Genomic DNA, 12,665 nt, shown 5'->3' on the forward strand with positions numbered 1-12,665 from the left:
CTGGTATATGAATATGGTGCTTTATTTACAGCATAAATATTTCCCAAGGTGTAGTGACTTGTAAAAAGGTCTGATGGGAGGTCCAGAGCAGCGTGGGCTAGAACAGCAGCATCTGCTGAGAAATGGGCACGGTGTAGGATGTTGGCCATGTTAACTAGAGCTACATCCTTGTGATGCCTGGTAAAACACAAAGAGCAAAGGGATATAACCTTGTGCGGGCAAGTTCACACTAACATAATTAATTTAGGTACCCAGCAGGAACCCCCCCAAAAAGCTGGTACCTAGGGGAACAGTGCAGTGCACGCACCACACAATCCATTGCCCTTAGAGGCTCATTTTTTATACGCCAATAGAAAGATGCCATGTTGTACAGCACCCAGGATGATGCATTCTGAAACACAAAAAATAGACGATACTTATTTTTGTTGGTTTCCTTTACCGAAATATCAAATTTGGACCTAAAATACAAAAACACTTTTTTTTAATTTTTTTTTTTTTACATTACATAAAATACAAATTTTACCCTCAGTAATGCCTGATGTATGCGATGGCCCACCACGTCTATTATGGGGCCAAGTTTATGAGACAAAGAACTAAAAATTGGGTCCTCCTTTGAAAGTAATGGAGAAGTGAGGTTTGCCCGCTCTTGCACACCCTACAACACACCATGAAGAACATGTTAAATGCATTAGTCTATTGCTTTAAGTGATAAATGCAACACATAAATATATATTAAATGCATGGTAGCGGTCACATTTACATCTCCAATTTAAACAAGGATTTCAGGTACAATAGAGGAAAAGCAAACCACCTACTCACCCTGAGATGCTGAAATGCATGAATGCTATAGGGTAATTCCAGTACTTTTGCACAGTCTGGTTTTTCAAGATCCGGGGGCAGTGCAGAGAGTAAATCCACATAGTCTTCAGGGCTACACCATAAAAGTGGAGGGACATTAAAACACTATTACAAACAGTTGTTAGGGAAATCAATGATCAAGGTTGCTTGTGCTTGCTGTTTTTTGCAAGGAAATCAGTGAAAAATGTATTGAAATAAATCTCTGCAACATGATACAGGAAAATACTGCACATTCATACTTTTTGTAAGGCATTTGAGCAAGTTTTGGAAATGTCCAATCTGGAGGAAACATTTAGCTAATCCCGTCTCTTACAATGTTCATAAAGTCTAAACAAAACGTAATATGCAATGCTTGTCTTTTAGGGCTAAGGCTAAGTGCAATAAATTAGTGTGCGATATATTGCCAATTTAGCAATATATTATATTTTTAATACATTTCTAGTTACTTATCCAACTCACTTGGTGTCCAATTCAAAGGAACGACAAGTGACAAGGAGAAGAGTTTTCTAATTTTACCATTTTTGGGGCAAAAGGAACTTTGATACCCTTTGATACCATCAATAGCTTTATATACTAAATATTTAGTGTTATGATACATCATTCTATCATTTATCACTGTCAATATATTTTCCACCTTTCCCCAATTCTACCCATATTTCTATTCATATAGTGTTGAAAACCACAAGCAGCTAATAGGAGGGGTTTTGTTGACATCTATAGTGGACGGGCATCTTCTTAGGAGTCAAGAAGTCACAAACAGGCTAGCAAGCGGTTGAGACGTGACAAACTGTTGGTGAGGCAAAACCTCAGCAATTCAAATTATGATTATACTGTTGATTCAAGGAAAGTTGGGCCAATTTTATTCTGCGAAGCACAACGCACTGATCATCATGATCATAAATCTTCATAGTCAATGGAATTAACCATGGACAAAGTGAGTCTCGCACCCCGTGTTAGTAGCAGCAGGAATCCAATTTTACTCTAGTGTCAGATGTAATGGATTAGCATACTTTGTTATAGTAGCATATCTGTAGTATTTTATAACATTCATTCATTTTCTGAATCACTTATCCTCACAGAGATCGCAGGGGGTGCTGGAGCCTCTCATAATACTATTAATTGTGGGTGTAGTTGTGCATTCACTCTGTGTGGCAAACATTGGACTGCATTTGGCAAATTTGTGATGCCCTTATCTATATTTCTGCATTAAAATGTTGACATTAAAGACATTTTCCACATTGTTGACCTGATTTTTGTAAATGTTGACGAAAGCGTAATATAATGTTGATGAAAGTGTAATGCAAGGGCACACACACTTTTTTGCTCCAAGATCTACTTTTCAATGGGACAGCATCCCACAATCTACTTTGTTGTTAGGGTTAGAATTCAGGGGTGGGCAAAATGGTCCTGGAGGGCTGATGCGGGTGCAGCATTTTGTTCCACAGACACTTTAACTAACGGGGATTGTGCTGAAACGAGAAGCACCTGACTGCAATTCACTTATTGCACTTATACCATAACACATTTGTGGAAAGGTATCACAGAGGGGAGGGATCAAAATGTTATTGTTGTGCGATCTACCTAGTAGATCGCGATCTACGTAATGTGCACCCCAGGTGTAATGCAATGTTTTACTGTATATTAGTATGATGTCTGGTTGTTTTTCGTAGGATTTAAATTCATAAGAATAAAACTGTATTCCCCTTTCTAGACTGGAAGCACAGCATATAATTAATACATAAAATTAAAATGGAACACAGTTAAGGTGACGTAGACCTTGACAAGCATTTGTTTCTCTAATGACCATTTTGGGAAATGAATTACCCATCTTACTTTTAAATGTGTCCTGAATCGTCTCTAATGGATAAAAAGCTGAAAACACAACACCTTGTCAAAGTGAGTTAGATTGGTTTTCAAGGCTCACCTGATGTCTTTACTTTCTAAAGAGATGTAAGTTCCATCGTAAAGATCGAGGTCACCAAGCGGAACTTTGGCCATAATGCAGTCCGTATCCTCTTTGTAGTGACGCTGTTCCAGCCCTGTGTCCCTGTCTTCATTTTCCTCAATGTGAATTTTCTGTGCTACAAGCATCTTCTGCTCAAATTGGGGACAGAGAAAAATATAATCAAATTCAACTTAAGTGCTCAGAGATATTCAATTTTTAACTATAAATTAAATAGTGAATAGTGTAAGTAATATAATAAGTAAAAAAATACTGAGCAATTGATTCTGGACTTGCACAATATTAGAAGATGTAATATGCGATGCGAGTTTTTAAATTGAATGACTGGAATCTTTAACATAAGCTTAAAAAAATGACATTGAATATATTGTGTCAATATGGCAGAATAAGCAGGTTTTGTGTATTTTAGACATTAATTTTGTACCCGACATAACTATGATGTGATATGAACTGAGTATCGGGGCCGATGTTTGGACATTTTACGTACATTGGTATCTGCCTTTTTTAAAAATTAAATCCAACCGGCCGATATAAAGAAATTATTTTAAAACTGGGTTATTTCTGCTCAGAAGCAGCCGCACTTATCCTCTCTCCTGGCTCATCTCATGGCGCTAACATAAACGAGCATTTGTGTGATTTAATACAGTTATAAAAAGTTCTGGGCCTACATTATTTTTTTTGACAGAATTTTTTTTTACACTTTTGCTGGTTATCTGCCTCCTCTAACTACTAATAATCAGTATCGGTCCTAAAAAAAAACATATCGGTCGGCAATACAAACAGCATCGGCCTCACAGTACTGGGGTGGAGGGTTCGATCTCAAGTGGGTCCTCACTGTGTGGAGTTTGCATGTTCTCTCCAAGCTTGCGTGCGTTTTCTCTGGGCAATTTAGAGTTTCCAAAAAGCCTACCATGCATGTTTTTGGAATATGGGAGGAAACCGGAGTAGGAGTACCCAGAGAAAACCCACGCAGGCCCAGGGAGAACATGCAAACTCCACAGAGGGCGACCGACCTGGATTTGAACCTAGGACCCTAGAACTGGCAGGCCGACGTGCTAACCACTCAGCTGCCAGGCCGCCATATATTATACACAAATATATAATATATTTTAGACCCTTTTTGCGGTAACACTGTACTAGGCTTTCACTAACAACCCAGGCTAATCTCTGAGTTTACAATCTTAGTCAAAATATTCTGTCAACATGTGTTTCTTAGAGAAAGATCCCAGTTTAGAGAAGGCTCTGGTGCCATCTTCTGGCATTGCACAAGGAGCAACCAACAAGACAACAAGACACAAATAGGTTAGTTTTCAGCAATAACAAAATACCACAGGTACAACACTGTTACACTCACTCACCTCTAGTTTCTTGAGGTAGCTAACACGAGATTCTTGTCTCATGAAGATCACCACGTCATGAGGATGCTTGAGATTCAAAGGTGAATCAACCTGGAACAAGTTTAATACGGGTAGAGTACTAGATTTTACATCTCAGACATTAACCTCAACATTAGGTTTTTTTGTGTCAAGATCGCTTCAAATCCTTCAGGTTGTCACGTAAAGGGGAATCATTCAACGCGTAAATTTAGCATAACACCGGGGATGTGACAGGGTCACGGCTTGATGTTTTGGTCATTTTGACCTTACTCACCTACTATCTCTTCTGCGTTTTACTTTAAATCGTCGAGGGTAAATTAGGTAGTTTCCGAGCCATCTCTCCTTAAGCGATAGGGCAAACAACCCACTGATAAAACATCATCAAAAACCAATCCGGATAAAACATATTTATATGTTACTGGTAATGCTAACCGATCTAGCATTTGACTGGTCAGTAATAGGGGGCGATAGGTAGGTAGACTCAAATGAGCTGTCATACTTGCTGTTGTATTTTTCCGTCCTCTGTGACAACCCAGTGGGTCGTCGCTCCACCGGAATCCACGATGAGGATGCAGAGAAGAATGAAAAGTTTCCCCTGTAAACACGTTTTTTGCAAATAGCGACAGGCGTACGAGTCAGGGGATGTTTTCTCCATGTCCGCCATTTTTGTGTCTCTTTAGCACTGTGGCAACTGGCAACAAACGCGCGGCCTCCGACCACAAAGCGGCGCTGTGAGAAACTCGACTGCAATGCAAACGCAACACACGTCAGTCACTGGCAAAGAGCTTTTGTCGTCGCCGTTTTGGACGATGCAAAGGACTTGTCATTGAATGAATGAATTAATTTATCTGCCGTTTATACCAGTATTTTGCTAACGTAGTATTTTTATTTTAGTGGCTCAAATCCTTCCACTTCCCTTCATTTTGATATATAACTCAATAGGGCCATAGGCAATGACAGGCGAACAAGAGTTGCTATAAAAATGAAGTTTTTACATATACGTACCACACAGCAACTTTGTCATATCAACACAACACAAACTAATAAATAGCTTCAATATATTTCCTATTGTAAATAAGTAGTCATCAACATAAATAAGAATTGAAAGCTTTTATTGTCATTATACAAGTATAATGAGATTTAAAGCTTCACCACGAAGTGCACATTTAACAACAAACAAACAAATTAATAATCAATAATAAAAAATAAATAACCAATAAATAAGTAAGAAATAAATAAGCAGTCACCAACATAAGTACTAGGGATGTGCATAAATAACAACAAAAAGAAACATAAGCCCATTTAATACATTAATAAATAAATTCCATTAAAAAATACTATTTGGTGTTACTCGTAGTTGAAAAAATACTTGGTACTGAATACAAAACAAATCTGTCATTTGAATGTTAATTGAATTTGTTGACTGCGGAAGACTGGACGCGGTGTCTATTATGTTCATTGTCTATGTTGTGACGTAGTATGACGTGTGACAGGAAATTCTCAAGATACAACTTTCCGATTTACTCAAGGTACTATTTCTTTACAATGGTTATTTACTTTTGCTTTCATGTTTTTCCCCACGTACTAGATTGTGATGTCATTTCTACATGTTGTGTAGATTAGTAAAAATTTAAAAAAGTATCAAGAGGTCGCAGTGTGGAGTGCAAATTGACAGTTCCGCATGTGTACACTTTGCTTTTCCCTAAAAGTCGACATTTTCAGAACATTTTATTGTTTGGGTTTAATTGAAATGTATTGAAAATTAACTAAACAAAAGTTTAAAAGTGAAACAAAATGAACTCGTGTGATAAACAGTTATGTCAATTGTCACAAAACTACCTGGCTAGTGTCTATTTGGATACAGATTTGCTCGTTTTAAAAATAAAAAAAAATCGCAAATTGGCAAGCTTATATAAGGTTTAGCAATGGTTTAGTTTGTTTTTGCTGTGTTTAAGAAACCAAGATGTGCTCGAGACTAGAACTCATCCATCAATAATTTTGGCAGTCGTAACTAGGAATAAGATTTATAAAAATAAATAAATGTATGTGCGTGCGTGTGTGCGTGCATGCATGCATTTGAGTCTGTATGTGTGTGTGTTTGTGTGTGTGTCTGTGTGTGTATGTGTGTGTGTGTGTCTGTGTGTGTGTGTCTGTGTGTGTGTGTCTGTGTGTGTCTGTGCGTGTCTGTGTGTGTGCGTGTCTGTGTGTGTGTGCATGTCTCTCTGTGTGTGCATGTCTCTGTGTGTGTGTGTGCGTGTCTGTGTGTGTGCGTGTCTGTGTGTGTGCGTGTCTGTGTGTGTGCGTGTCTCTGTGCGTGTCTCTGTGTGTGTCTCTGTGTGTGTATGTCTGTGTGTGTCTGTGTGTGTCTGTGTGTGTGTCTGTGTGTGTGCGTGTCTGTGTGTGCGTGTCTGTGTGTGCGTGTCTGTGTGTGCGTGTGTGTGTGTGCGTGTCTGTGTGTGTCTGTGTGTCTGTGTTTCTGTGTGTGCGTGTCTGTCTGTGTGTGTGTGTGTCTGTATGTGTGTGCGTGTCTGTGTGTGTGCGTGTCTGTCTGTGTGTTTCTGTCTGTGTGTTTCTGTGTGTGTGTGTGTGTGTCTGTGTGTGTCTGTCTGTGTGTGTGTCTGTGTGTGTCTGTGTGTGTCTGTCTGTGTGTGTGTGTGTCTGTCTGTGTGTGTGCGTGTCTGTGTGTGCGTGTCTGTGTGTGTGCGTGTCTGTGTGTGTGCGTGTCTGTGTGTGTGCGTGTCTGTGTGTGTGCGTGTCTGTGTGTGTCTGTGTGTGTGTGTCTGTGTGTGTGCGTGTCTGTGTGTGTGTGTTTCTGTGTGTGTGCGTGTCTGTCTGTGTGTGTGTGTCTGTGTGTGTGCGTGGGCGTGTCTGTGTGCGTGTCTCTCTGTCTGTGTGTGTGTCCGTGTGTATGTGTGTCTGTGTGGGCGTGCGTGCATGCGTGTGTGTATATTTACTTATGCATGTAAGAACGAACGTTGTTAAGGGCAACCTCTTAACACAAAGAAAAGTTAGTACACAATCATTGGGATTTATTGATTTGTTTAATAATAATAAAAAAACTCCAAGACCTGATCAAAATGTGGTCGCAAGTTCACGACTAACTTCAGCGTTTAAACACAAGGTCCAGTCCTTCTAAATGTTTTAAGAGAATGGTTATCATATTTCACAATGCCGTCATATAACAAAGCTTTGTGAGTGACTTAAATTGTTAAATTATTAAATATTGTTGACTACTAGATGTCACTTATTGTATAATCTTCCACAGATGTCCTGCCCTGGTAGTCATAAAGGGAGTTTGGAGGAGGTCAGTTATGAGGGAGCTACCGGTGGTGAGTTGTCCAGTTGCGCGTTGGCGATGCTTGAAAGGGAACGAGAATCCATACAAAGCCCCTCAGAGAACCCTAGCGCCTCCACTCTTCTTTCATCCACTGCACTTGTGCAGGGCTATGATGTGGAGTTTGACCCACCACTTGAGAGAAAATATGAGTGTCCTATCTGCCTCATGGCTCTCAGGAATGCCATTCAAACACCATGTGGGCATCGTTTCTGCAAGACGTGCATTGAGAAATCAATTCGGTAGGCAATTGTGTTGCTTCTGCTTTCAAGCCTAACTTAAGGAATTTGACCTGTTAAATCTTTTCTAAGTTATAGCACATATGTGACTTTGTAACAAGTGTTTTCTTTCTAAAATAAAAGTGATACAGGACAGAGATGCCCAGTGGACAATGAAATGCTTTTAGAAGACCAACTGTTTCCTGATAACTTTGCCAAAAGGGAGATTCTCTCCCTCACTGTCCGCTGTCCAAATACTGGCTGTAGTGACAAAATGGAACTTCGACATTTAGAGGTGAGAAAATATACCATAAATTGATAACACTATTTTAGGAAGTCTTCACAAAATAGAAATGGCCGTCATTATCCTTCCTTCCTGCAATACAAAATGTGTGCTTTGACACGATCTTGTGGCATATTTGGCTATAAATGATGACAAAGTGAGAAGCTAATGGTGCACACCATTTATTTTTAAAACGCCTGGGGGAGGGGATCTCAAAAACTCAGTTTTTTTGCTGTTGGTATTCTTGTTCTTGGGGGAAGACATTAATTTAATTGCTATTCTCCGTCATTCATCGGTGAATGTTTATGAAATTTGATAGGCACCAAACGATTTTTTAAATTATATTTTTATCCGTAGTTCAATCAACTTAATTAGATTGATTACATAATTGCGGAACTCAAATGGCTACTCCTCTGTGGTCTCTCGTGGATGGATGCGAATGATATTTGGTACGTAATTGCTAGAGATGTTTTTTCGTATGGATCCTTGGAGCTGAATGCCCCATGTTTTTTTTTCTTCGCAGCCTTCAGCCTGTAGTAGCACACGAGTGCTTGTTGGTTTAAAGTTAATAGTGAAAGACACATTTTAAATCATAATGTAGTATCCAGTTTTGGGAGTTACCTTATGGCTCTGCAGACAAGACTGTTTTTTATTTTAGTTTTTTTTAATCATTCTCTTTGAAATATTTATCTTTGGTTTTCATTCACTCTTCCTTCCAGAATCATTTGGCACAATGTCCATTTGCGACTGTGCCCTGCCCTCAATGCCAAGAGTCTGTAAGAAAAACCTACTTGGAGGAACACAAAACCATAGAGTGCCGAAGAAAACTTATGTCCTGCCCAGACTGTGTTGCAACCTTTCCATACGAGGAAATGGAGGTATGTCACTTTTACTAGCTCACACAGTTCACACAGCATTTGTTTTCCGTTAGTTACATCATGAGCCCAAACGTCCTGTTCAATGTTTCTTTTTCAGCTTCATGAGCAGCAGTGTCCATTCGCAAACATCACGTGCCAGTACTGTGATCTAGAACTCATCAGAGACCAGGTATATGCTTACGCATATATATGTTTTTATTTTGTTTGATGAAACTGCTACCTTTAAATGAAAGGCCATTTTTACATATCTTGCATATTACAACCACTAAGCTGTCACCACGGTTTGGGCCAGGTGTCTGTCCAAGTGGTCATTTTCTATATTATTTTTTTGCATGTCCTTTCTTATTGATATCCTTTATAAATCCCTTTATAAACTCCAGCGTGGGCCAAAATTCAGTTGCCTCAGGTTGTTGAAGAAAACCCATTCTTCCAACAGATTACCCCTGTTTCACTCCGATTCACTGGCTTCTGTTATAGTTTAAAATGCAATTTGAAGTCCTCCTGCTCACCCAGCTGTACATTATACCGATCACCACTTAGTTTTGCACCCTTGGATCCTTGTCCTCTCTCTACATCCATGTCCTGCCTGCTCGCCTTATCACTGTGAGGAGCGGAACATTCCGTCTTGGCTCCTTTCCTGCCCAACCAAAACTTTTCTATTTTCAAAGCTAAATTCAAAGCACAGCTGTTCAAAATGACACACTACTCTTTCAGGTTTATCTTTGAATTGATATATACTTTATTGTATAAACTACGTATAAAGTATATCAGATTGCGTAAATATATAGTCTTTGTAGTTAGTGTATGTAACTAAATCTAGGATGAACATACTACTTTGCAAATCATTGTATTTTTTTTGTATTCGTTTTTAACACAACGTTCCAACTTCTTTGGAGTTGGGCTTATTTGAAATCACTTGTTTATTGGTCGTGCAACTTATGGTCCGGTGCACTTAAAAATCCACAAAATATGTTAATGTAATTTAGTAACTACAGTGTACGTTAAAAATGTGTCTTTTTTTTTCTATAGATTGACTCTCATTGTGATACCGATTGCCCTAAAGCTCCAATTGCCTGTACATTTAGCACTTTCGGATGCAAGGAAAGGGTAGGTGATGTGATTTAAAGTATCTTCAGTCATAACGTTTGGGAAATATTGAGGTGAAATTACCTGTAGCACAACTTTGTTTCAAATGGCTGTTCTCTACAGATGCAGCGACACAACCTGGCTCAGCATATGCAGGAGTTCACGCAGATGCACATGCGCTACATGGCTGAGTTTGTGCGTTGCCTTAGCCTTAACGGCACCACACCAAAGTCACTTTACGCTCTTGGACCTTCTGTTGCATCTGATGAGCAAGGCGCAACATCCGCGTCATCGTCTTATAAAGGAACTGCAAGCGGCAGCTGCGGCCCATGTCCCGTTAGCGACGAAATGCAGAGGATCCGGGATATGGACGGACGATTAGTGAAACAGGATCACCAGCTCCGTGAGCTCATCATCTTAGAAGACACTCGGGTACGTGTGTATCCCCAAACAGAATAAGGCTTAGTCTATGATTGAAGTTGTGTTTTTTACAAATATGATTTGGATTGCTCTTTCTTTCATACAGGTGGGCCAGATCGCACAGCTGCAAAAAAGAGTGGCTGTGCTGGAGGAGACTGTGAAGGAGCTCGAGGCACAACAAGGTCATGGTATCTTCATCTGGCGACTCAGAGGTTTCTCGGCCCACCTCCGGAATCAAGAAGCAGGCCTTCCGGTGGTTGAACACAGCCCGGGCTTCTACACGGGTCGACCGGGCTATAAACTGTGCCTCCGCTTACACCTGCAAACCCCCAAAGCCCCACGCTGTTCCAACTACATCTCCCTCTTTGTCCACACCATGCAAGGAGTTTTTGATGAACAGTTGAGCTGGCCTTTCCAGGGTACTATCCGCCTTGCTATTCTCGACCAGGGCCCTAATGCTCTACATCACATGGAGGTGATGGAGACTAATCCGGACCTACAAGCCTTCAGGAAACCCACCATTCAGCGTAACCCCAAAGGGTTTGGTTACGTGACTTTCCTGCACCTGCATCAGCTGAATCAGCGGAATTTTGTCAAAGATGACATTCTCCTCATCCGCTGCGAGGTAACGCCACGATTTGACATATTCCAACGTGAGGCACCCACAGTGCAGCCGAGGGGACCCGAGGCCTCCCGTGACTAACTTATATTCCATGTCAGTCATGCTTAGTTTCCCGTGTTGTAAGTTGAATGTGCTAATTTGCTGGGATTTATTACCAGCCTTCAAAGGTTTTGAATGAGTCTTAACTTAATTTCGTTTTTAAACAGGTCAGAATATTCTGCATGTGCGAAGATCTTATATCAAGCACGTGTACATTTAAAATGATTAAGACCTGTAAAGTGATTTCTTCTAATATGTAAAGTGTAGTGACTAAATCCTATACGAGGTCAAGTACTGGCTGCTGAATATGACTGAAGTATGGAAAACATGTAGAGAATAAGAACAATTTACGAGTGAGTGAATGAGCATGAACGATTTAGAATTATCAAGCGCCAAAGCAGTGTGCCATGCTTGGGTCCATTCAAAAGAGGTAATTCGAGGAATTCTAACTCATAAATAGAGCCCTTTGCACTGAAGGGTGCTTGAGCCCACATAAAACACAGAGACACCTGTATTCCAGCCTGAGTCTTACACTCCAAATGTTGTGCGCCACAGGCACATGCGTGATTGGCAGGTGAAGGTGGAAGGGAGTGTGTTTTGGCATATTCAGTTAATCCACCCACAGTGTTTGAATTCTTAGGGGATGGCTTCATTTTTTACAATATTGGAGCCTGGTTCTATATTTTTTGGGTTGACAATAGTACTGTTGCCCGGTTGGTCAAATTTAAGCTTTTTTATTTTCACTTGACACAGTGTTTAATGGAAATTTTCTGCCAACAAACTGACTGTTACTGCCACTTAGCACTGTTGTTAAAAAACACCAATACCCACCAACAGCATATGCAGGAAAACAATATTTATGAAGGATTGGCAATCCTCGTTGTTGCCGTGCCTTTCAAATTGTCTCACAATGACGCTAGATAACATTTGAATAGTGATTTTTATGATTGTTGACTGAAATTTATCCCTTAGATTCATCTAAGTTCATCCCAAAATTGTGACGGATCACACAAAGTTTATATCTTCCAAATGTGCCATTACATTTATTAAGTTACTTCCTAATATTATCAACCACAATGGAGACTCTTTTGTGCTGCTTATGTAGGAGAAATAATGAATGAACTAAATTACCAATTATGACTGGTATGGAAAATATTTTTTGACCATCTTTTGTGTTTGAGATATTGTAACTAATATGTGAAATTTGAAAAGTTGCTCATTTTACACAATCATGTCTAAAAAGATTCCTATCATTCTGCTTAAAAATAAATTGTACTTAGATGTAAGGTTTTCTATGATTTATCGCCTAAACTAAGCATTTAAAATAGCAAATTCAACAAATTTGGTTTTAATTATTAAATGAATGAGTGTGTGGTGGTTAAGTTTATGGATGAGATAAGGGTCCATCAATATGTACACCCCCTTTGAAAAGTAAGTTTACCAATCATCTGGTCCTGGTTTCATTGGAATTCTGCTTTCTAATAATCTGTGCTGAGTTATATAGTACATGTGGATTTGTATTTTTAAAAATCAGAATTATTATTAAGTTTGTATTGATTATCATTATTTGCAATCTGTGAGAGGCATA

At 39.6% G+C, this 12,665-nt stretch overlaps 2 protein-coding genes across 3 annotated transcripts in view; one reads left to right on the forward strand and one right to left on the reverse strand.

The window, feature by feature from the left end:
* ttc17 (tetratricopeptide repeat domain 17) overlaps positions 1-4,955 on the reverse strand; it is a 15,272-nt gene extending 10,317 nt beyond the window's left edge. The window contains exons 1-7 of the mRNA XM_077624426.1: positions 4,697-4,955; positions 4,180-4,269; positions 2,783-2,952; positions 820-931; positions 524-655; positions 282-391; positions 30-177 (exon numbers count right to left, since the gene is read on the reverse strand). Coding sequence (XP_077480552.1) covers positions 30-177; positions 282-391; positions 524-655; positions 820-931; positions 2,783-2,952; positions 4,180-4,269; positions 4,697-4,861 — 927 coding nt within the window. The 5' untranslated portion in view covers positions 4,862-4,955. The remainder of the gene's footprint in view (positions 1-29; positions 178-281; positions 392-523; positions 656-819; positions 932-2,782; positions 2,953-4,179; positions 4,270-4,696) is intronic.
* Positions 4,956-5,544: 589 nt separating this feature from the next.
* Positions 5,545-12,363, forward strand: traf6 (TNF receptor-associated factor 6). Of its 2 annotated transcripts, XM_077624446.1 has the most exons (9): positions 5,545-5,726; positions 7,463-7,526; positions 7,640-7,773; positions 7,894-8,044; positions 8,752-8,910; positions 9,008-9,079; positions 9,940-10,017; positions 10,120-10,428; positions 10,523-12,363. In XM_077624446.1, the coding sequence occupies exons 1-9, from the start codon at positions 5,677-5,679 to the stop codon at positions 11,117-11,119; spliced, it is 1,614 nt and encodes a 537-aa protein (XP_077480572.1). In that variant the 5' UTR covers positions 5,545-5,676; the 3' UTR covers positions 11,120-12,363. The 2 variants fall into 2 exon arrangements, with proteins under 2 accessions (XP_077480572.1, XP_077480564.1); XM_077624438.1 differs by having other exon boundaries at positions 5,549-5,726; positions 7,463-7,773.
* Positions 12,364-12,665: the final 302 nt, after the last annotated feature.

The sequence above is a fragment of the Stigmatopora argus genome, chromosome 2, assembly GCF_051989625.1.
Source record: "Stigmatopora argus isolate UIUO_Sarg chromosome 2, RoL_Sarg_1.0, whole genome shotgun sequence".
Classification (NCBI taxonomy): domain Eukaryota; kingdom Metazoa; phylum Chordata; class Actinopteri; order Syngnathiformes; family Syngnathidae; genus Stigmatopora; species Stigmatopora argus.